Source organism: Bombina bombina, chromosome 3, assembly GCF_027579735.1.
Source record: "Bombina bombina isolate aBomBom1 chromosome 3, aBomBom1.pri, whole genome shotgun sequence".
Taxonomy (NCBI): Eukaryota; Metazoa; Chordata; class Amphibia; order Anura; family Bombinatoridae; genus Bombina; species Bombina bombina.
Genome location: NC_069501.1, coordinates 774934559 through 774960563, shown reverse-complemented (window position 1 = coordinate 774960563; position 26005 = coordinate 774934559). Strand labels below are relative to the sequence as shown.

The 26005-nt window shown below is 37.2% G+C and overlaps 1 protein-coding gene across 1 annotated transcript in view; it reads right to left on the bottom strand.

The window, feature by feature from the left end:
- The window catches only part of SLC9A4 (solute carrier family 9 member A4), a 126678-nt gene extending 100912 nt beyond the window's left edge, over window positions 1-25766 (bottom strand). Inside the window, exons 1-2 of the mRNA XM_053705449.1 lie at window positions 25679-25766; window positions 12249-12712 (exon numbers count right to left, since the gene is read on the bottom strand). Of these exons, the coding sequence (XP_053561424.1) occupies window positions 12249-12712; window positions 25679-25751 (537 nt within the window). The 5' untranslated portion in view covers window positions 25752-25766. The remainder of the gene's footprint in view (window positions 1-12248; window positions 12713-25678) is intronic.
- Window positions 25767-26005: the final 239 nt, after the last annotated feature.

The following is a 26005-nucleotide window of genomic DNA, read 5'->3' as shown; positions in this document are numbered from 1 at the left end:
TCCGATATACGGCGTAGTTTGCGGCGCAAGCGAGAGAACCCCCGCCGCCCGTAGTTTCAGCTCGCAACTCGAGCTATCCTATAAACTCCGCCGGCAGTTGCTAAAGTGCCGTAAGTCGGATAAACCAGCGATGTCCAGAAATCTGCGTAAGTACAAATTTCTGGAGTCGCCAGTGACTTACGGCACTTTAGAAACTGCCGGCGCCTACAAAACCTGACTAAAGTCTAAATCTCCCGTACTGTCTAACACGCCTCCCCCAAGTAAGCCCGACACGTCTAACCCTCTATCCGCTATCCCCCCTCACTATCCTAACAATAAAAAATGTATTAACCCCTAAACCGCCCCTCCAGGACCTCGCCGCTAGCTATATTAAATCTATAACCCCCTAAAGTGAGCCCTAACACCGCCGCCATCTATGTTACCTACCCCCTAATGTGAGCTCCTACCCCGCCGCCAGCTATATTAAACTATATTAACCAGTATCTAATCCCCCTACCCCGCCGCCAGCTATATTATCTATATTAACCCCTAATCTAATCCCCCTAAAATAATTATCTCTATTACCAGCCCATAAAAGGGCCTTTTGCGGGGCTTTGCCCCAAAGTAAACAGCTCGTTTGCCCTATAACCTGCCCTCCCTACACCGCCGCCACCTATATTAATAGTATTAACCCCTAATGTAAGCCCCTTACACCGCCGCCATCTATATTAAAATTATTAACCCCTAATTTAATCTACCTACCCCGCCGCCAGCTATATTATCTATATTAACCCTAAGTATATTATAGTTAATATAGTTATTACATTATATATATTAACTATATTAACCCTAATTATATTAGGGTTAATATAGTTAATATAGTTACTATAGTATTTATATTAACTATATTAAATCTATCTAACCCTAACACCCCTAACTAAATTCTTATTAAATAAATCTAATTCATATTATAAACTAAAATATTCATATTTAAATCTAAATAATTACCTATAAAATAAACCCTAAGATAGCTACACTATAATTAATAATTACATTGTAGCTATGTTAGGGTTTATATTTATTTTAGAGGTAAATTGTTAATTATTTTAACTAGGTATAATAGCTATTAAATAGTTATTAACTATTTAATAGCTACCTAGTTAAAATAATTACCCAATTACCTGTAAAATAAATCCTAACCTAAGTTACAAATACACCTACACTATCAATAAATTAAATAAACTACAAATATCTATCTAAAAATACAATTAAATAAACTAAACTAAATTACAAAAACAAACAAACACTAAATTACAAAAAAAAAGATTACAGCAATTTTAAGCTAATTACACCTATTCTAAGCCCCCTAATAAAATAATAAAGCCCCCCAAAATAAAAAATTCCCTACCCTATTCTAAATTATAAAATACCCAGCTCTGTTAAAAGGGCTTTTTGAGGGGTATTTACCCCAAGTTAACAGCTCTTTTGCCTGTAAAAAAAAAACACAACCCCCCCCCCAACATTACAACCCACCACCCACATACCCCTATTCTAAACCCACCCAAACCCTCCTTAAAAAAACCTAACACTACCCCCCTGAAGATCTCCCTACCTTGTCTTCACTCAACCGGGCCGAACTCCTCATCCGATCCGGGCGATGTCTTTATCCAAGCGGCAAAGAAGAAGTCTTCATCCCAGCGATGTCTTTATCCAAGCGGCAGCAAAGTCTTCTTCCATCCGGCGGCATCTTCCATCAAGCGGCATCTTCAATCTTCTTTCTTCGCTCCTCCGACGCGGAGCATCCATCCCGGCCGACGACTGAACGACGAATGAGGTACCTTTAAATGACATCATCTAAGATGGCGTCCGTTGAATTCCGATTGGCTGATAGGATTCTATCAGCCAATCGGAATTAAGGTAGGAAAAATCTGATTGGCTGATTGAACCAGCCAATCAGATTCAAGTTCAATCCGATTGGCTGAACCAATCAGCCAATCAGATTGAGCTCGCATTCTATTGGCTGTTCCGATCAGCCAATAGAATGCGAGCTCAATCTGATTGGCTGATTCAATCAGCCAATCAGATTTTTCCTACCTTAATTCCGATTGGCTGATAGAATCCTATCAGCCAATCGGAATTCGACGTACGCCATCTTGGATGACGTCATTTAAAGGTATAGATAGATATTTGTAGTTTATTTAATTTATTGATAGTGTAGGTGTATTTGTAACTTAGGTTAGGATTTATTTTACAGGTAATTGGGTAATTATTTTAACTAGGTAGCTATTAAATAGTTAATAACTATTTAATAGCTATTATACCTAGTTAAAATAATTAACAATTTACCTGTAAAATAAATATAAACCCTAACATAGCTACAATGTAATTATTAATTATATTGTAGCTATCTTAGGGTTTATTTTATAGGTATGTATTTAGATTTAAATAGGAATATTTTAGTTTATAATATGAATTAGATTTATTTAATAAGAATTTAGTTAGGGGTGTTAGGGTTAGATAGAATTAATATAGTTAATATAAATACTATAGTAACTATATTAACTATATTAACCCTAATATAATAATATAATAGATAAGGTAGATGGCGGCGGTGTAAGGGGTCAGATTAGGGGATAGATCAGGTAGATGGCGGCGGTGTAAGGGGTTCACATTAGGGGATAGATCATGTAGATGGCGGCGGTTTTAGGGGTTCACATTAGGGGATAGATCAGTTAGATGGTGGCGGTTTTAGGGGTTCACATTAGGGGATAGATCAGTTAGATGGTGGCGGTTTTAGGGGTTCACATTAGGGGATAGATCAGTTAGATCGTGGTGGTTTTAGGGGCTCACAGTAGGGGGTTAGTTTATGTAGATGGCGGCGGGGTCCGGGAGCGGCGGTTTAGGGGTTAAATACTTTATTAGGGATTGCGGCGGGGGATCGCGGTTGACAGGTAGATAGACATTGCGCATGCGTTAGGTGTTAGGTTTTATTTTGCAGGTAGTTTAGGGAGTTACGGGGCTCCAATAGTCAGCGTAAGGCTTCTTACGGCTGCTTTTGTGGCGAGGTGAAAATGGAGTAAGATTTCTCCATTTTTGCCACGTAAGTCCTTACGCTGTATATTGGATACCAAACTGCGCTTGTTTGGTATACCTGTCTATGGCCAAAAAAACTACGGCCGACGGCAGAAATATACGAGCGTAACTTCTAGGTTACGCCGTATATAGGATACCAAACCCGCGCAGATTTTGGCGTTGCCGGCTTTTGCGGGCGACGATTTATATCGGATCGAGCCCCTTATATATTAGTACACATATTGTGTGAGTGCTGCCAAAATTACCAAAATTAATACAAGACACAAAAATGTATTGGCACACATCCAAACAAATGAGACCACATATTTTAAAATGCTGCAAAAAATTGCCTGCAAAAAACTTTATACTTTTAAATAAAGTTGGGATCTTAGTCACACAATATGGCCCTATTCTGCTCAGCCAGTCACCACTTACAAGGTGTCCCAAAATAGACTGGTCATAACACTATAAACTAATTATACATTTTAGCCTTACTGGGCTGAATCATTTAATTCTAATATACCAAAATAGAATTCCAAAACTGCAGTATTATGCCTCAAATTAAGACTGCATAGCATGAAACTCCCTGGCTTTATATATATAACTCAATTACACTGTCTGGAATACACCTGAGCATGGTGGTGTGCTTTAACCAGAAGAATTTGGTTAGTCTCCCTTAATTTAAAATATACAACAAGGGGAGGGCGGAGTCAGCCTAGAACGGAGTGGTCGCATGATTCTGAAGCTCCATACAGTTAAGGGCCAATTAATAATAATAACTATTACAATGCAATTCAGTTTTGGCCGCAGAAGTGATATAAGGTCCCGAGGTTTGAAGGGAGATAGAAAATAATGCAGAAAATCTGCCAGTACTGGGGAAAAGCCAAAACATCACAACACTGTCGTCCGGCTGTGAGCTATGAGTGCCATCTTGGTAATGATGCCTTAAGGACCAAAGTATCCCACCTGACTTCGACGAACAAGATAAGCAGAATGTTGGAGGTGTGTTGGTGGAACAAACACCTTTACGGACATCGGATACTCTCTGATTAAAGGGACAGTCTACACCAACATTTTTCTTATTTAAAAAGATAGATAATGACCCATTCCCCGTTTTTTGCATAACCAACACAGTTATATTAATATACTTTTTACCTCTGTGATTACCTTGTATCTAAGCCTCTGCAGACATCCTCCTTATCTAAGTGCTTTTGACAGACATGCAGTGTAGTCAATCAGTGAAGACTCCTAAATAACTTCACGGGAGTGAGCACAATGTTATCTATATGACACAATATATGACACAATAATAGATGTCCTAGAAGACAAAAAGTTAACTTTTGGTTAACACAGCAGTTGTACTGTGTTTATACCATACGTGTTTTTCTATATGACACACATGAACTAACACTGTCTAACTGTGAAAAACTTTCAAAATGCTCTGAGCTAAGAGGCGGTTTTCAACGGTTTAGAAATCAGTTTGAGCCTAGCTAGGTTTAGCTTTTCAAAAATACCACCAAGGGAACAAAGCAAATTTGATGATAAAAGTAAATTGGAAAGTTGTTTAAAATTGCATGCCCTATCATGAAAGTTTAGTTTTGACTTTGCTGTCCCTTTAAGAAGCTGAACATGATAGTCATGTTGTCCATGATTGCATCAGACTCAAAAAGTAATATGGTGACTACAGCTAGATGGGAGAATACAGTCTGGCAACGCTTCGAGACTGTCCTCTCAGAGGCGGTGCACTATCAAGCACTGAATACGCTGGCACAGGGGGAATCTGAAATGCAGAGGGCTGCAACTTATATGACTGCTGACACCCAGATAAGTAAGATAGAAGACGTACCTTACAACACTGAGAAATGCCCATTGATAACTGTTCAAACGCTGATGAAAGTCACACTTCAATGTCCTGATTTAGAGCCTGCCTCGGGCATACACAGTCTCCCAACGACAGAGGAACTAACGTGATGCTAATGGCCCACGGAGAACCGGAGGACCAACAGTTAAAATCTTTAGTTGTGAAGAAGGAACCACTGCTCAGTTTGGACCTAGATGTCGATGGGGTCTGGCCTCGGTGGACAATCCATCTCCCAAATGCCACCTGGACTACACAGTCAGCTGAAATTAACCAGCTTTTGACAGGAGCATTGGACGTAATGACTGATCATTGACTCTTACTGTCATTCATTATATATGGCCTCTCCGGGACAGATCATCTATACTACAGGTGTGGGGTAAGAGACATTGGGGCCTAGTTATCAAGCCGTCAACCTCAAATACGCTTGAATTCCGCAGCGTATTTGTGGCGAGGCTGATTCGCCTTAGTTATCAAAGGCTCGAGGCCGGCAAAAGTAGAATTTTGTGACGTAAGCTTCGATCCGCCGGACTCAGTCCGACACAGATCGATTCTTACGTCACTCCAGATGTGTGCGGCACATTCTCACTACTTTTGCTAGTTATCAAAAAACTAGCAAGTACGCTCGGCACTTTTACGGCCCAGCGTACCTGGTTTTCAAACCGCCACCCCTGGAGGCGGCGGATCCCATAGGAATCAATGGGAGTCTGACCATAGCGAAAGTACGCTGCTGACAGACATCCCATTGATTCCTATGGGAGATGTCTACACCTAACACCCTAACATGTACCCAGAGTCTAAACACCACTAATCTGTCCCCCCTACACCTCCGCAACTAAATAAATGTATTACCCCCTAAACCGCCGCTCCCGGAGCCCACCGCAAGCTACTCTATACATATTAACCCCTAAACTGCCGCTCCCGGAGCCCACAGCCACTATAATAAATGTATTCGCTGAAGAAAAGTCTTCTATCCGGGCGAAGTCATCTTCCAAGCCGGGTCTTGAATCTTCCTTCCGCCGACGCAGAACCTCCTTCTTCACCGACGGACTACGACGAATGAAGGCTCCTTTAAGGGATGTCATCCAAGATGGCGTCCCCTCAATTCCGATTGGCTGATAGGATTCTATCAGCCAATCGGAATTAAGGTAGGAAAATTCTGATTGGCTGATGGAATCAGCCAATCAGATTGAGCTCGCATTCTATTGGCTGTTCCGATCAGCCAATAGAATGCAAGATCAATTTGATTGGCTGATTGGATCAGCCAATCGGATTGAACTTGAATCTGATTGGCTGATTCCATCAGCCAATCAGAATTTTCCTACCTTAATTCCGATTTGCTGATAGAATCCTATCAGCCAATTGGAATTGAGGGGACGCCATCTTGGATGACGTCCCTTAAAGGAGCCTTCATTCGTCGTAGTCCGTCGGTGAAGAAGGAGGTTCCGCGTCGGCGGAAGGAAGTTTCAAGACCCGGCTTGGAAGATGACTTCTCCCGGATAGAAGACTTTTCTTCAGCGCCGCCTGGATGATGACTTCATCGGATGGAAGATTTCTTCAGCGCCGCTTGGAGGATTAACTTCTTCCGCTCCGGATGTCCACTTCGGTTCCATCGGTGGCTCGGCTGAGTGAAGACGACTAAAGGTAGGATGATCTTCAGGGGATTAGTGTTAGGTTTTTGTAAGGGGGGTTTGGGTTAGATTAGGGGTATGTGGGTGGTGGGTTTTAATGTTGGGGGGGGTTGTATTTTTCTTTTACAGGCAAAAGAGCTGTTTTCTTTGGGGCATGCCCCCACAAATGGCCCTTTTAAGGGCTGGTAAGGTAAAAGAGCTTTGAACTTTATTTAATTTAGAATAGGGTAGGGCATTTTTTTATTTTGGGGGGTTTGTTATTTTATTAGGGGGCTTAGATTAGGTGTAAGTAGCTTAAAATTGTTGTAATATTTTTAACATGTTTGTAACTTATTTTTTTATTTTTTGTAACAGCTTTTTTTATTTTTTGTACTTTAGTTAGTTTATGTAATTGTATTTAATTGTAGTTATTTGTAGGTAGTTTATTTAATTAATTTAATGATAGTGTAGTGTTAGGTTTAATTGTAACTTAGGTTAGGATTTATTTTACAGGTAATTTTGTATTTCTTTTAGCTAGGTAGTTATTAAATAGTTAATAACTATTTAATAACTATTCTAATTAGCTAAAATAAATACAAAGTTACCTGTAAAATAAAAATAAATCCTAAGATAGCTACAATATAATTATTAATTATATTGTAGCTATCTTAGTGTTTATTTTACAGGTAAGTATTTATTTTTAAATAGGAATAATTTATTAAAGTATAGTGTAGTGTTAGGTGTAATTGTAACTTAGGTTAGGATTTATTTTACAGGTAAATTTCAGTTTATTTTAGCTAGGTAAGCTATTAAATAGTTAATAACTATTTAATAGCTATTGTACCTAGTTAAAATAAATTGAAAGGTACCTGTAAAATAAAAATAAATCCTAAGATAGCTACAATATAATTATTATTTATATTGTAGCTATATTAGGGTTTATTTTATAGGTAAGTATTTAGTTTTAAATAGGATTCATTTAGTTAATAAGAGTTCATTTATTTAGATTTATTTAATTAATATTTAAGTTAGGGGGGTGTAAGGGTTAGGGTTAGACTTAGGTTTAGGGGTTAATAATTTTATTACAGTGGCGGCGGCGTAGTGGGGTGCAGGATAAGGGTTAATAAATTTATTATAGGTGACGACGGTGTAGGGGGGGCAGATTAGGGGTTAATAAATTTATTATAGGTGACAACGGTGTAGGGGGGGCAGGATAGGGGTTAATACATTTAATATAGGTTGCGGCGGGTTCAGGGAGCGGCGGTTTAGGGGTTAATACATTTATAAGAGTTGCGGTGGGGTCTAGGAGCGGCGGTTTAGGGGTTAGTAACTTTATTGAGTTGCGGGGGGCTCCGGGGGCGCCGGTATAGGGATAGAACAGTGTAGTTTAGTGTGAGTGCTTAGTGACAGGCTAGCAATAAAGCTGGGAAAAAGCCAAAGAGCAGCGAGATCAGATGAGTAATAACTGTCACAGTCCGCTGCTCATCGCCCCGCGGCTTTTTGACAGCTTTATTTGATATCTTAGGCGTATTTTTTCAGGTCCGCGGCGGCGAAGGTAGGCGAGCTTAGGCGGGCGTATTGGGCCGGCGAAGCCAGAAAAGTAGACGGCTTGATAACTACCCCCCATTGTCCACAGGAAAGTGATTACACCACATTTTGAACCTGGTGACTCTCTATTAGTAGTGGTCCATTAGTTATTGGTACTTTATATGAAGACAGAGATGTCAGAAAATATGGACCGGTAACTATAAGTGTGACAGTTCCTAGATTATAGTTTGCTGCCTATTTAGGCATTAGGTTAATGGCTTAAAAATTAAAGTGTTTTGTTTGGTTGATAGCTGCTGCAATCCAGGAGAGGCATTTAGAATAGAAGTCTCTCTGCCCCGAATATGTACTAGTTCTGTATTTATATGAATACACTGTTAACTCTCTGCATATGAATATATTTATGTCTGTCCCTTCATGCTATACTTAGAGATGTCACTATGAAGCTATGACAGTCCGTTTCAGCTTATGGGCTAGCAGACCTGCTTTCTCATATAGACCAAATATATACTTAAAACTTTATTTTTTCACCTTGTTATAATATTTAATGATAATGTTTTTGTTTCAGGCCTTAGCTATAACATTTATAATGGGTCAGAACGTTCATTTAGTTTGTTTTACATTCTATTGTGTCCCTTACTGGGCTGAATCATTCAATTCTTATATACCAAAATAGAATTCCTGCTCAGGTGTGTTCCAGACAGTGTAATTGAGTTATATATATAAAGCCAGGGAGTCTCATTCTATAAAGTCTTGATTTGAGGCATAATACTGCAGTGTTGGAATTCTATTTTGGTATATTAGAATTGAATGATTCAGCCCAGTAAGGCTAAACTTTATAGTGTTAGGACCAGTCTATTTTTGCACACCTTATAAGTGATGACTGACTGAGCAGAATATGGCCATATTGTGTGACTAAGATCCCAACTTTATTTAAAAGTACAGGTGGCCCTCGGTTTACAACGGTTCAATTTGCACCGTTTCAGAATAACAATTTTTTTTCCAGTCATGTGACTGCTATTGAAAAGCATTGAGAAGCAGTGTATTGACTACAATAGCCAGTAGGTGGAGCTATCCGCTTGTGTTGCAGCAAAGCCAAGCAAGCTGAAATTAAACAATTTAACCAGACCTGAGCTATCAAGCAGATTTCAAAGGAACAAGATCTTCCTGTCTATAAATCAGTCCAGATTGGAATGCATAGAAAGTTTGCAGAAAAATGAAAGTGAAGTCTGTGTTGTGTGATTATTTTATTAGGTTTATAATGCTGTTTAGCAAATGTTTTTGTTCATTTAACTTAGTTTAATTATATATTCTGTGTTGTGTGATTATTTTATTAGGTTTATAATGCTGTTTAGCATTTAAAGTCTTCATTTCAAAGCTTTAAAAATAATGTATTAGGTGTTACTTAAGACAATTTTGAGAGGGCCTGGAACCTAGCTCCCTCACTTCCCATAGACTTAAATTATAAACTGGGTTTCAATTTACAACGGCTTTGATTTACAACCATTCCTTCTGGAACCTAACCCCGGCGTAAACTGATTGCTACCTGTATAAAGTTTTTTGCAGGCAATTTTTTGCAGCCAATACTTTTTTGTGTCTTGGCTAATGACTGTCACATGATACAGAGGCTAGAGAAATATGAGGACATTTTGAAATGTGGTAGAAGAAAATCTACTGTTTATTTTAAATTTGGAGGAAGTGCTATTGTATTGTCTGCTTTATTTAATGGTCAGTTAATATGTTCAGACAGTGCTCTTTTATATGCATGGGTGATTTACTAGAACAGATGTTTTTGATGACTTTCAGATTACCGGAAAGCATTAGTCTTTATTAAGGGGAGCTCTGTGTTCCAAAACAAACTCAGCTATTAGAAATGAATGATAGCAGAGAGATAACTCATCAATATCAAGAAAATCAGCCGTTGATTCAGTCATGTACAAACAATGTTACTGGGAGTTGTTAGTTAATAAGCTATAAAGCAGACAATTCTTCTAAATTAATTATTAGATATGAAGAGCTAACAGAATCGTTCACTGAAGACTGAGACAGCACTGGATATTAGAAAATGTTATCTTTTCCCATATTCATAACTCAAAAATCTGACCAGACAATTTATTTACTTAGGCACTTTTGAATAACCTGTGAACTTTTTTTTTTTCTTTTAGTAAGTCAATTATTGCACGGTGCACCTTAAAGGGATACCAAACCAATTTTTTCTCTTTCATGATTCAGATAGAGCATGCAATTTTAAGCAACTTTCTAATTTACTCCTATTATCAATTTATCTTCATTCTCCTGCTATCTTTATTTGAAAAAGAAGGCATATAAGCTAAAGAGTAAGACAATTTTTGGTTCAGAATACTGGACAGCACTTGTTTATTGGTGCTGTCCAATCAGCAAGGACAACCCAGGTTGTGAACTAAAAATGGTCCGGCTTCTAAACTTACATTATTGCTTTTCAAATAAAGATAGCAAGTGAATGAAGAAAATTGATAATAGGAGTAATTAGAAAGTTGTTTAAAATTGTATGCTCTATCTGAATCATGAAAGAAAAAAATGTGGGTTCAGTGTCCCTTTAAGAAGACCGTAAATTCAAAATGAAACTTTCAGATAAAGCATACAGGTTAAAAACAAAAACCTTTTCAAATTACTTCTATTATCTAGAACCAGAGGAGTTTAGGCGTCTGCTGGATCTTTTGTCACTCTACAAATAACTGATAAAAGAAAAAAAATAATGTCCCTTTAATGCCTCTTTATTTACATGGTTCACTGCCATCTAACTGTAGAATCAGCTTTACACACCTAATGCCATTTATATACTTAAATAGTCTTTTTTAAATCAGTAAAAAAAAAATCATCTTTGGGAGACCAGATTGATATTTAGTAAGCCGAATTTGGCACCTTAAAGGAACACTAAACACTCAGTGCTGGAATTTAATGAAAGACAGGATTCAACATGGCAGCACCCATGGCTAGAGGGAGGTCGTAAATAACCTCAATACTATGCATTTAAAATGTATTTAGGGACAGATTACAAGTGGAGCACAAACATTTGCACGCAAGTGACAAAAGGTTTATCGCAGGTGTTTGCACTCTTCTGGCTTATCACTCGTATTACGAGTTGAAAGTAAATGCTAGAATGATTCCCCGTGTCCTCAGAGTTGTGGTTAACTGTTGCGCAAAACAAAGAAGTTTCGCAAAACACAAAAATCATTGCCAAGTATAGTTACACCATCTAATAAAAATGATTTAAAAAAAAATTGCACACAAAATAAATATATAAATTGTATATATATATAAATATATATATATTGTACCAAAAATGTATCATATATATATATATATATTTATAAATAGAACATATTCTTGTATGTGAAGAACATTGAAAGTGAAATAATTATATTTTCATGTCGAGTTAGCACATGAGAATATGCAATTGGGTTTGCGCGAGAGTAGGGTTTTTTCCACTTTTTTTTTCTCAATTAACTTCTATGGGGGAATACGTGAACGCACATACAATATTCTAACTTTGGCTTTTTGCGCTTGTCGGGTTAACAAGCGAGAACAGTTTACTTTCAACTTACAATACGAGCGCAACCTGAGGAGCGCAAAAAACGTACTTCTAGTGCAATTCTCGCTTGCGCGGGAGAGTTAAATAGCGCTTCACTTGTAATCTGGCCCTAATTGTTTAATGTCCCTTTAAGACGACAATAAATTCAAAATGTAACTTTCACAATTCAGATAAAGCATGCAGTTTAAACACAAAAACATTTTCAGTTTAATTCTATTATCAAATTTTCATTGTTATCTTGGTATTTTTTGTTGAAGAGTAAACCTAAGTAGAATCAGAGGTTTAGTGGTCTAGGAGTATGTGTTGTCTTTAGTTCTCGATAGCAGCAGTGTTTGTAGCAACAATGTTTGTAGCAATGTTATACATTGTTGTAAATACTGTTGCCATAGAATGCTAAAGACACATACATGCTTCTGAGCCTGCCTAGGTTCATTTTTCAACAAAGGATACCAAGAAATTGAAGCAAATTTGACACTGTAAGTAAATTATTTATCAAATAAAAGTTTCATTTTGACTTTACTGTCCCTTTATGATTTACAGTTCTCTAATTAACTAAGCTTGGATAAACAACACAAATATAAATTACAATTTGTTGGTAATTCTGATTACTTACCACAGTTATTCCATCATTCAGCAAAGATTCTCCAAATATTATCATATGCATCTGATCATTGACGGAAACTTCTTCAAAGACTGCAAGGACAGCTACAGGATCTACAGCAGAAATGAGACTGCCAAACAACAAGTTCTGCAGTAGACTGACCTCACTTAGCTTAAAAGCTTCAATCTGACAAATGCCATAAAGAGAAAGTCCAATTCCAAATGCATTAATGAGTGTTCCCATTACTGACCACAATATAATGGTTCCAATATTTTCAAAAAAAGGTCGTGTAGGTAAAAAGTATCCACCTTCAAGCACAATTGGTGGTAAAAGGTATAAAAAGTAAATGTCCGTTCTCATAGCTGGTGGGGCTTTGTGATCTGTTCCAAAAATGATTCCTCCCAGTAGTACACCAATAGCAATTAGGATACAACTCTCAGGCATTATTGCCGGCAGCTTGTGATAAAGATGAAATCCTAGTAAAACATTTCAAGAAAATTATCATACTATTATTGTTAATTCCAACTCTTTCATGTCTTAATCTGTGCAGTCAGCTCATGAGAATGTTAAGATCTGTAAATAGTGGTAATATAGCATTTATAAGAGGGTATAGCAAATAAACAAATAATTACATTTTTATATATACATATATAATTTCAAAAGACTGAGTATGTACAAAGAAGAGTGCATAGCAATACATCGTTTTCGACTCTGTTTAAAAAGAGGCAGTAAAGATGTAGGGTAGAAAGAGGCTGTACAAATCTGAAGATACTACACGGGACAACAAGTTGTGCGTTAATTATAGTGTTGGCACGATAACTAATATCTTTGGACCGCACTACCATTAGTGTGCAAATTGATACTACAAGTTTGTATACATGTGTTTTATATTTATGTGTTTCCATGTGTAAATATATATGTGCACACATACATACACATAAATACACATGTGTGTATAAGTATATATATATATATATATATATATATATATATATATATATATATATATATTATATACTTTCAAGCAATTCGCAGTCAAATACCTTAAAAACATACAATATAACTTTTTATTAATTTTTAATGTGTTTTCATATAAAAAAAATTTTTTAAAATACTGTATATCTATATATATATATATATATATCTATACACAATATATATCTGTTTATATTATATCTATATACCTATAGATATATAGGTATATATATATATATATATATATATTTAAATAATCAACATAACCTGTATGGCCTAGCACTCACGGTTACCATTTAGTACCGGTGTGCACAACCAAAAGATCCAATAAAGATTAATTAGGGAGGCACTCACCGGATTTAACCAAGGTAATGTTTAATCCTTTACTGTAACACTCCGAAACGTCACGGTAAAGGATTAAACATTACCTTGGTTAAATCCGGTGAGTGTCTCCCTCATTAATCTTTATTTAAATATAAATATATATATATATATATATATATATATATATATATATATATATATATATATATATATATATAAAGAAATATACAGGACTACACACCAGCATGCATTTAGCGGCATTTAGTGAAGTGGAGTGGACATGATTCACTGCAGCGAATCATGTCTGCCCGACCATTAATAAATCTACCCCTTTATATGATTAGCATGTAAACACCCGGGCAAATAAGTGAAAATCAGTGAGTGCATGATACACTTTGATTTGTTATATATAGAAATATATATTTTAAAATAAAAAGAAAATGTTCTTCTATATGAAGAACATTGGAATAGAATGTATTTGTAACTCACTTTGGGTTTAGTGCAGTTTGTCTAATACGGTGTGAGGAAAATAAAATAAGTTTTACTCTGAGCACAGATAGCGCACAAATGAAAAAGTTATTATGCACACCACTTGTATATATATATATATATATATATATATATATATATATATATATATATATATATATATATATATATATAATTTAAAAAAACAGAAGTAAACCAGGGTTTTCATCAAATACAACAGTCAAATTTGACTGTTGTATTTGATTAAAACCCTGGTTTACTTCTGTTTTTTTTTTAAATAATATTATGCCACACAGATTAACCAGGTAGTTGACCTAAGGAGGGCACATTCATACTGGAACTATATATATATATATATATATATATATATATATATATATATATATATATATATAGAGAGAGAGAGAGAGAGAGAGAGAGAGAGAGAGAGAGAGAGAGAGAGAGAGAGAGAAAGAGAGAAAGAGAGAGAGAAAGAGAGAGAGAGAGAGAGAGAGAGAGAGGAGAGAGAGAGAGAGGGAGAGAGAGAGAGAGAAAATAACTCATTGTGTAGTTCATTAACAAATCTAGACAGGCCAGTAGGCCTGTTTTTCCCACAGAAAACCTCTGGAATACACTGTTTCCAATGCAGCAAGGAATTCTGGGTAAGATATGCAAATTAGGTTCACAATGACACACCTTTTTACTTCATGTCTGCTTTTCAGCAGATTCCCTTTACGCCAAAGCATCGCTGTTCACACAGCTTATAAACTTAGCTAGGGTTAAAGCAGTGATTCATAACTAGCCCAGGACAGAGTGTTTCGTGGTTTTTGCCACTCATGAAAACTTTGCCTCCCTATGGAGGTGGTGAAGTAACTTTGTGCTTGATTTCTATGATTTCTTCTATGATAAGCGCTTCTAAACATTCTGAAGCCCAATTCCTCTCAGAGTACAGTGTTTGTCAGAGGGATGTGAAGGGAGTATCGCCTATTGATTTTATGGTTTTCCTCGCGGGAATTCTTTTCTAGGTTCTCTGTTACCGGTCGTAGAGATTCAACTCCTACTTCCTTTTCAGATCAACGATATACGCTTATATACCATTACCTCTGCTGATACTTTTTCAGTACTCGTTTGGCTATCTGCTATATGTGGATGGGTGTCTTTCGGTAAGTATGTTTTCATAATTTAAGATACTCTCAGCTATGGTTTGGTGCATTATTTATTAATATAAAGTTATAAATATATGTATTTTACTTATATTTGCCATGAGTCAGGTCTATGTATATTTTCTTTTGCAGACTCTCAGTTTCAGTTTGGGAAGCATGTTTAGGAAGTTATGTCTTACCTGGGGTATAGTCCTTTTTTCAAATTGACTGTTTTTTGTTTTAATTTCGCGTCATTCTTGCTTATTTGCGTTATTTCCTTCGTCTTAGTTGACACCAGGTTTACTTGCATGAGGTTGTGTAATTTCCGGATGTTGTTGGTGCCAAAAATGTTTTTCTTAACTTCCTTTTGCGTTATTCTTGGCGCCAAAAAATTTAGTTTATTTTTTTACCCCACTTTCTATATGCCTCTTGCCTTATATATGCTCAGAGGGCTATGCTGTTTGCATTTTTTCCCATTCCTGAAACTGCTATATAAGGAAATTGTAAATGTTGCTTTAATTCTGTTTTTTCTTTTACATTTTGCAAGATGTCTCAATCTGATCCTGTCTCAGAAGCAAGTGTTGGAACCCTGATGCCTGATCACAGTTCTACCAAAGCTAAGTGTATCTGTTGTAAATTAGCTGAGATTATATCTCCAGCTGTAGTATGTAACAGTTGTCATGATAAGCTTTTGCACGCAGAAAACATTTCCATCAGTGCTAGTACAGTTTCTATTGTTCCTTCAACATCTAATGTACATGATATCCCTGTTAATATGAAAAATTATATTGCTGATGCGATATAGAAGGCTTTGTCTGCTATTTCACCTTCTAATAAACATAAAAGGTCTTTTAAAACTACTCATGAAAATTTATGAAATTTCTAATGACCGACAACATACTGAAATATCCTCCTCTGATGAGGATCTCTCTGATTCAGAATATCCTACCTCAGACATTGACACTAACAAATCTACTTATCTTTTCAAGATTGAGTATATTCATTCCTTGTTAAAAGAAGTGTTGGTTACTTTGGATATTGAGGAGTCTAGTCCTCTTGATATCAAAACTAGTAAATGTTTAAATTCTGTTTATAAACCTCCTGTGGTTACTCCTGAGGGTTTTCCAATTCCTGATGCTATTTCTGATGTGATTGCTAAGGAATGGGTTAAGCCTGGTACTTCTTTTATTCTTCTAGGTTTAAAAGGTTGTACCATTTTCCCGCAGCTAGATTAGAGTTTTGGGAAAAAATCCCCAAAGTTGATGGGGCTATTTCTACTCTTGCCAAACGTACTACTATTCCTATGGAAGACAGTACTTCTTTTAAAGATCCTTTAGATAGGAAACTTAAATCTTATCTAAGGAAAGCTTATTTATATTCTGGCTATCTTCTCAGGCCTGCCAATTCTATGGCTGATGTTGCGGTTGCATCAACCGTTTGGTTGGATAGCCTAGCGCAACAGGAAACAGATACTGATTTGTCTAGCATTGTTCATTTGCTTCAACATGCTAATCATTTTATCTGTAATGCCATATTTATATTATCAACATTGATTTTAAATCTATGTCTTCAGCTATTTTAGCTAGAACAGCTTTATGGCTCAAATCTTGGAATGCTGACATGGTATCTAAGTCTAGATTACTATCTCTTTCTTTCCAAGATAACAATTTATTTGGTTCTCAGTTGGATTAAATTATTTTAACTATCACTGGGGGAAGGGATAAAATATCTAAGGGTAAATCTAAAGCTTCTAATAGTGTTCGTTCTTTTTGACAGAATACGGAACAAAAAACCAATCCTTCCCCTAAAGACTCTGGTTCCAATTGGAAACCTTCTTCAAGTTGGAATAAATCCAAGCCTTTTAAGAAACCAAAGCCAGTCCCCAAGTCTGCATGAAGGTGCGACCCTCGATCCAGTTCAGCTGGTGGGGGGGGCAGATTGAAATTATTCCAAGATATTTGGGCAGATTCTGTTCAAAATCAGTGGATTCAGAATATTGTCTCTCAAGGGTATCAAATAGGATTCAGAGTAAGACTTCCTGTGAGAAGATTTTTTCTCTCTCACATTCCAGCAAATCTGGTGAAGGCTCAGGCTTTTCTGAAGTGTGTTTCAGATCTAGAGCTTTCAGGGGTAATTATACCAGTTCCGTTTCAGGAACAGGGTCTAGGGTTTTATTAAAATCTATTCATTGTCCCAAAGAAATTCATTCAGGCCAGTTCTGGATCTGAAGTTTTTGAATCATTTTATAAGAGTCCCAACTTTCAGGATGGTGACTATAAGGACTATTCTGCCTTTTGTTCAGCAAAGTCATTATATGTCCACGAGAGACTTACAGGATGCATATCTTTACATTCCGATTCATCCAGACCACTTTCGGTTTCTGAGACTCTTTATTCTAGACAAGCATTACCAATTTGTCGCTCTTCCATTTGGCCTAGCAACAGCTCCAAGGATCTTTTCAAGGTTCTCGTGCCCTTTTATCTGTTATCTGTAATCAGAGAACAGGGTATTGCGGTGTTTCCTTATTTGGACGATATCTTGGTACTAGCTCAGTCTTTACATTTAGCTGAATCTCACATGTTTCTTTAAAAAAATGGTTGGAGGATCAATTTACCAAAGAGTTTCTTAATTCCTCAGACAAGGGTAACCTTTTTAGGATTCCAGATAGATTCAGTGTCCATGACTCTGTCCTTAACAGACAAGAGACAAATGAAATTGGTTTCAGCTTGTCGAAACCTTCAGTCTCAATCATTCCCTTCAGTGGCTATGTACATGGAAGTTTTAGGTCTCATGACTGTAGCATCGGGCGCGATCCCCTTTGCTCATTTTCATATGAGACCTCTGCACTGCAGCTTTGTATGTTGAATCAACGGTGCAGGGATTATACTCGTATATCACAATTGATATACTTAAATCCCAACATTCAACTCTCTCTGACTTGGTGGTTAGACCATCATCGTTTATTTCAGGGGGCCTCTTTTTTGTTCATCCTACCTGGACTGTGATCACAACAGATGCAAGTCTTTCAGGTTGGGGAGATGTCTGTGGATCTCTGATAGCACAAGGGGTTTGGAAACCTCAAGATCCGAAGTTACCAATCAATATTTTAGAACTCTGTGCTATTTTCAGGGCTCTTCAAGTTTGGCCTCTGTTAAAGAGAGAACCATTCATTTGTTTTCAGACGGACAATATCACAGTGGTGGCATATGTCAATCATCAGGGTGGGACTCACAGTTCCCTAGCTATAAAAGAAGTATCTTGGATACTTTCTTGGGCAGAATCCAGCTCTTGTCTAATTTCTGCGGTGCATATCCCAGGTGTAGACAATTCAGCCGTCAGACCTTACATCCGGGGGAGTGGTCTCTCCATCCAGATGTCTTTTGTCAGATTGTACAGATGTGGGGTCTTCCAGAAATAGATCTGATGGATTCTTATCTAAACAAGAAACTTCCCAGGTACCTGTCCAGGTCCAGGCATCCTCAGGCGGAGATGGTGGATGCTTAAGCAGTTCCTTGGTTTTACCAACCTGCGTATATCTTTCTGCCTCTAGTTCTTCTTCCAAGAGTGATCTCCAAGATCATTATGGAACAACCATATTTGTTTCTGATAGCACCAGCATGGCCTCACAGGTTTTGGTATGCAGATCTTGTTCGGATGTCCAGTTGCCAGCCTTGGCCACTTCCTCTAAGATCAGACCTTCTGTCTCAAGAGCCATTTTTCCATCAGGATCTCAAATCATTAAATTTGAAGGTATGGAAATGTTTCCATCAGGATCTCAAATTTGTATGGAAATTGAACGCTTAGTGCTTAGTCATAGAGATTTCTCTGACTCAATGATTAATACTATGCTACAGACTCATGAGTCTGTTTCAAGGAAGCTTTATTATCGAGTTTGTAAGACCTATATTTCATGGTGTTCTTCTCATAAATTCTCCTGGCATTCTTTTAGAATTTCTAGATTTTACAGTTTCTTCAGGATGCTTTGGATAAAGGTTTGTCTGCAAGTACTTTGAAGGGACAAATCTCGGCTCTTTCTGTTTTATTTCATAGAAAGATTGCTAAGCTTCCTGATATTCACTGTTTTGTTCAGGTTTTGGTTCGTATCAAGCCTGTTATTAAATCAATCTCTCCTCCTTGGAGTCTGAATTTGGTTTTGAAGACTTTGCAGGTTCCTCCTTTTGAGCCTATGCATTCTTTGGATATTAAACTACTTTCTTGGAAAGTGTTGTTTCTTTTGGCTATCTCTTCAGCTAGAAGAATTTCTGAATTGTCTGTTCTCTCTTGTGAATCTCCTTTTCTGATTTTCCATCAGGATAAGGCTGTTTTGTGGACTTTGTTTAAATTTCTTACTAAGGTTGTGAATTCTAACAACATTAGTAGGGAAATCATTTTTCCTTCCTTGATTCCAAATACCAAGAATGCTCTTGAAAGATCTTTGCATTCTTTGGATGTTGTAAGAGCTTTTAAATATTATGTTGAAGCTACTAAAGATTTCAGGAAAACTTCTAGTCTATTTGTTGTCTTCTCTGGTTCTAGGAAAGGTCAGAAAGCTTCTGCCATTTCTTTGGCATCTTGGTTAAAGCTTTTGATTCATAAAGCTTATTTGGAGGCGGGATCACAGCTCATTCTACTAGATCAGTCTCCACTTCTTGGGCTTTTAAGAACGAAGCTTCAGTTGATCAGATTTGCAAAGCAGCAACCTGGTCTTCTTTGCATACATTTACTAAATTTTACGTTTTTGATGTATTTGCTTCTTCTGAAGCAGTCTTTGGTAGAAAAGTTCTTCAGGCAGCTATTTCAGTTTGATTCTTCTGCTAATGTTTTAAGTCTTTTTCTCTCAATTTATGAGAAAAACTTATTTTTTTGTGGATTTAATTTTTTCAGCAGAAAATGGCTGTTTTTATTTTATCCCTCCCTTTCTAGTGACTCTTCTGTGGACTTCCACATCTTGGGTATTTCTATCCCATATGTCACATAATTTATGTAAAAACTTACCTAATAAATTAATTTCTTTCATATTGGCAAGAGTCTATGATGCCCACCATTTTTTTGGTGGTTATGATTTTCGTATAAAAGCACAATTTTATTTCCAGTTCCTTTCTTTTTGTATGCTTTTTTATCCCTTATTTTATCACCCCACTACTTGGCTATTCATTAAACTGAATTGTGGGTGTGGTGAGGGGTGTATTTATTGGCATTTTGAGGTTGGGAAACTTTGCCCCTCCTGGTAGGATTGTATATCCCATACGTCACTAGTTCATGGACTCTTGCCAATATGAAAGAAATAAATTTATCTGTTAAGTTCTTACATAAATTATGTCTTTGCCCTGTTATGTCACTGATAACCTTTTGAAAATATTGTAGCTGATATACCTGCATCCAGCAAGCTGATTGTTGTATCAATCCCTGCAGACTTGATATTGCAGAGCACTTCATGAGACAATACCAGCCTCTAATTATACTCTCTGCTGAACTACTTCAGGACTTTAATGTTATACAGCACCATATTATAAAACATCATCTATGTGGCTGTCACATTGTGAGCTGGAAGTTTTAAATTCCTGTGTTAAATATGGATGTTGTTGCAAGCTAGATTCTCCAGGCTTTGGAAGACCTTTCTCCTCAGTACTTATCATGATTTGAAGAGAAAATGAGACGATGCAGGAAAAAGTTTTATTCAGATTTGTGACTGAGTGTGAATACACAGAAGGGAGAAATTTTAAAAGCAAAGGACCAGACCCGGGTTTAAGATGAGCTTTAGTATTTTGATATCCCAATAGGAGTTATACTCACCGTTTAAGGGTCAGCTGAGATGTTTTCTCCTGCTTTGGTTTGATGGTTATTACTTGATGTTACGTACTGTGCTCTATGGCTGTCTAACACTTTTGGGGACACCTGCTCTGTTATAGGCAAACAATGCAACAATGGAAGGAACTCACCCATGTAAGAGTCCCCAGAGCTGGGATTACAAAAGTTGCTGCCAGGTCATTTGTATGTTGGACACTAGTGGAATTTTGAATCCCCTTTACTGCCCACCAAATTCAAGATTGCCTATTCGAAGATCTGGTGTGGGTTAACAAGTTTATATGCATTGTCTGCAAGGCAGAAGCTGGCACTAATAACACTCTTTTCATTATTAATCCCTTTTGTTTATGTATAAATTACTGTTGCATTGTTTTCTACCATGTGCCATTGTTATTACAAGTGTGGGCTATGAATTGAAAGTAAGAAATCCATTTCTTGTGCTTACTGTTCAAGACAAATACCTATATAGTGCTCTTGCTATTCTTATTTAATTGACTATCTATAGGTAGATGTGGTATAATTTATTTATTGGTCTGTACTTGCACCTCCACTTTTCCATCTACATAGGGCTAAATTACAAGTGGTGCAGTATTTTTTTTTCGTGATCGCAAAATCTCCGCTAGGATTTTAATTTTTGCGCTTGTGCTAGTATTTACCCAAATAGCGTGAAAACCCTAACTTAAGTTTTGGTGTATGCCTGCATGTATTCCCTCCATACACCCGAGATCACGCAAACGCCATCACATTTTCACATTCCCCATAGAATTCAATGGGGAGAAAAACATAGCATATTTGCATTAGAAAATGTGAAATATTTACACTAAATACTTTATTGAATATGAATATTGCATAAATATGTTTTATTATGTTTTCATCTACTTAGTGGCAAAGGGCTCTAATGCACTTATATATATGTCTATGGGGCATATTTATCAAGCTCCGTATGGAGCTTGATGCCCCGTGTTTCTGGTGAGCCTTCAGGCTCGCCGGAAACTGGAAGTTATAAAGCAGCGGTCTGCTCTGAGGCCCCTGTTTCCACACGAGCATTCAGGACCGCTGCTCCATAACTTGTCCGCCTGTTTATACCAGTTTATACATCGGCATGTGCCTATGTGGTCATTATCTGTGTATAGATACTCATCATTATACTATGCAGCATAATCATCAGTTTATAGATACATAATTATACAGTGCAGTATGTTCACAGTACAGTTACCTTCAGAGGGGAGCAAAATAAATTTGCACCAGGGGTACAGAGTTCAAGTATACATGCAAGCAACATGAGTAGTGGATGGGGTATGGGGAATACATGCATAAATTTTAGTGCCACAAACATTAAAAGTGTCTGTGTGTGTCTGTGTATATGTATGTGTCTATGTGTGTGAGTGTGTGTCCATGTGTGTGTTGTGTGTGTGTGTTGTGTGTGTGTTGTATGTGTTGTGTGTCTGTGTGTAAGTGTATGTGTGTGTGTGTGTAAGTGTATAAGTATGTATTGTGTGTGCTGTGTGTGTTGTGTGTCTGTGTATGTGTGTGTGTCTATGTGTGTGAGTGTGTGTATGTGTGTTGTGTGTCTGTGAGTGTGTGTGTGTGTGTGTGTAAGTGTATAAGTGTGTATTGTGTGTGCTGTGTGTGTTGTGTGTGTGTGTTGTGTGTGTGTTGTATGTGTTGTGTGTCTGTGTGTAAGTGTATGTGTGTGTGTGTGTAAGTGTATAAGTATGTATTGTGTGTGCTGTGTGTGTTGTGTGTCTGTGTATGTGTGTGTGTCTATGTGTGTGAGTGTGTGTATGTGTGTTGTGTGTCTGTGAGTGTGTGTGTGTGTGTGTGTAAGTGTATAAGTGTGTATTGTGTGTGCTGTGTGTGTTGTGTGTACACATACACATTGCTTATAAATATTTTTGTCCACTTACAAACATTGAATGACAACCTCTCAAGACATTGGAGCTGATTTATCAATAAATGGCTTGCAAAAACACAATTGTGCTATAGCAAAACCGTTAGCACCTTACTTGTAATCTAGCCCATAGTGTCTAGAGTGCAACTAATACTGGACAATTCAACCATAGCAACCCTGTCTTTTTCTAATATTCTATTTTGTCACACATAACCCTGAAGCCACATTCATCCATACACCCATGTTGTTCTATATTCTTAATAACAATGTCACAATGACTTCATCCCAACAATGACTTGTTATCTTTTATCTATATGTAGATATTCCTGTAAATAGTCTTCCAGTGACATAAATTACTTCAGGGGAGACTGTATCATTCTGGCTGAGATAGTCATGTTCTGCAAATTCATGTTAGCTTATGTTGTTTACCATAGGGATCTGGCAAATACACACATTTACCGACAGCCTGCTATATTAGGTTACTGATGGTCTGTCAGAGCATAAAGATGCTGACATATTTTGTAGGTCACTTTACATAATTGAAGTTAAAATATTTTAAAACCACTTAATAACAATTTCTTAACTGTATATGTCCATTTTACACATTGGGACCACAGGGGTGGCACACAGGGAAAGCATATTCCAGCTCATAGTGACTTTTTTTAAAGATAGATTTCTATCTTATGGGTCTATCACCTCGGTAAACGCATGCTCTCATGTGTAACATTAATCTACTGAATCTATGATTAGAGTTAAATTGTAGTGGACAAATAGTTGTTTGGGTTTGATTTTATTATTGGACCAAGTAGCACTATGGGGTAAATTTATCATAGTGCGAGCGGACATTATACGATGTAGTGAATCATGTCCGCTGCACTTCGATAAATGCCGACAGCATATGCTTTCGGCATTTATCATTCCACCAGCAGTTCTTGTAAACTGCTGGTGCAATGCTGCCCCTTGCAGATTTGCTGCCAATCAGCCGCTAGCAGGGGGTGTCAATCAATCCAATCGTATTCGATCGGGTTGATTTCTGTCCGCGGCCTCAGAGCAGGCGGACAAGTTATGTAGCAGCAGGCCTGAAGGCTCGTGCGGAAACAGGGGCATCAAGCTCCATATGGAGCTTGATAAATCACCTCCAATGTCTTGAGATGTTGTCATTCAATGTTTGTAAGTGGACAAAAATATTTATAAGCAATGTGTATGTGTACACACAACACACACAGCACACACAATACACACTTATATACTTACACACACATACACACAAACAAACAACACACACACACACACACACACAATACACACTTATTCACAACACACACAGACACACACAGATGCACAACACACACACACAGACACACAACACACACAGCACACACAATACACACTTATACACTTACACACAACACACAACACACAACACACATACACACACATGGACACACACATAGACACATACATATACACAGACAAACACAGACACTTTTAATGTTTGTGGCACTAAAATTAATGCATGTATTCCCCATACCCTATCCACTACTCATGTTGCTTGCACGTATACTTGAACTCTGTACCCCTGGTGCAAATTTATTTTGCTCCCCTCTAAAGGTAACTGTACTGTGAACATACTGCACTGTATAATTATGTATCTATAAACTGATGAGTATGCTGCACAGTATAATGATGAGTATCTATACACAGATAATGACCACATAGGCACATGCCAATGTATAAACTTTTTGCTAAGGGCTCCTCCAGCATTTGGGCCCTGGTGCCACTGCACTTGCTGCCACTGAGTTACAATGGTAGTTCAACCCCTCAATTCAATATTTATGTAACAATAGTCTATGGGGTCAAATTATTATTGTGAGGATGAACATGATACGATGTATTGTATCATGTCTGCCTGACATCGATAAATGCAGACAGCATACACTGTCTGCATTTATCATTGCACCAGCAGTCTTGTGATCTGCTGGTGCAATACCTCCCCACAATACCGCAATACCACCCCCCCCCCCCTGCAGATTCGCAGCCAGGGGGTGTCAATCAAACTGGGGGTGTCAATCAAACCAATCCTATATCTCTGAGGTGGTGGACAAGTTAAGGAGCAGCGGTCTTAGGGCCGCTGCTTCTTAACTTCCGCTTCAGGCAGAACTGAAGCGGAGTGGGTCGGAAGCAGCATACGCTGCTTCATAAATCGACCCCTATAAGTAAATCAGCCACATGCTGATATAGAAGGGTCTGCAAGTGTATTTTAAATATAGGAGCAACTACACTGAAGAGCTAACAAAACATTTTCATGAGCCAGAGATTGTTTTTATACAAAAATGTATCTAGAATAATCCACACATTTAGAAGCTGGAGCTATAAATATTCGGATCCAATACTCCTGGAATTTGTCAACCTATGACTTATATGATCTTGCTGTTAAGGAACATTACTACTACTTCTACTAATACTAATAATAATTATACAAATAGTAAAATTAGTAAGGTTTGATATATTTATGGATTGTCATTAGCACTTATTAGTTTCAGATTTATGCTGAAGTCAAAATCAAACCCTTTTTTATAAAAAAAATGTGTACATACAGTGTGTAATGCTGCGTGTAACATTTTTTTTGTACTTTAAAATATATTCCTGATTTTTTTTTGTGTGCAATTTAATAAAATCTTCTATAAACAGACCAGAGAGATCTACAGAGACTTTCCACACGTATTACCTAATAGCTTAAATGAATTGTCTGCAAATTTTGGATTTTTTTTTTTATCAGTAATCTTATTCTCTAATCAAGATATAAGCAACATAATCCGTATATTACTATGACTTACCTATTTTAGCATAGGAGGCTAGAATTATCCAGAGGGTGATTTCATAAGGAATTTGCACTAAATCATAGTCCATGGTAAAAGCATGTATTCTTGCATTTTCTTCAGCACTGACAGCTGCTGGTGATGTTTTTGTCTTCTCTGGGTTTGCATGTGTGCCGACCACTAACAGCAGCAGTACTATAAGACTACGTAGGCTCATCTTTTATCCACTGGTAGTATAAAAGCATGCAGTCCTTATTTTACCCAGTCATAAATTTAGCCAGCAACTTCTTTCCTGGGTTGTGCATTTTGTTCTCTTCATCAGAACAGCATTGTGCATATCTGTAA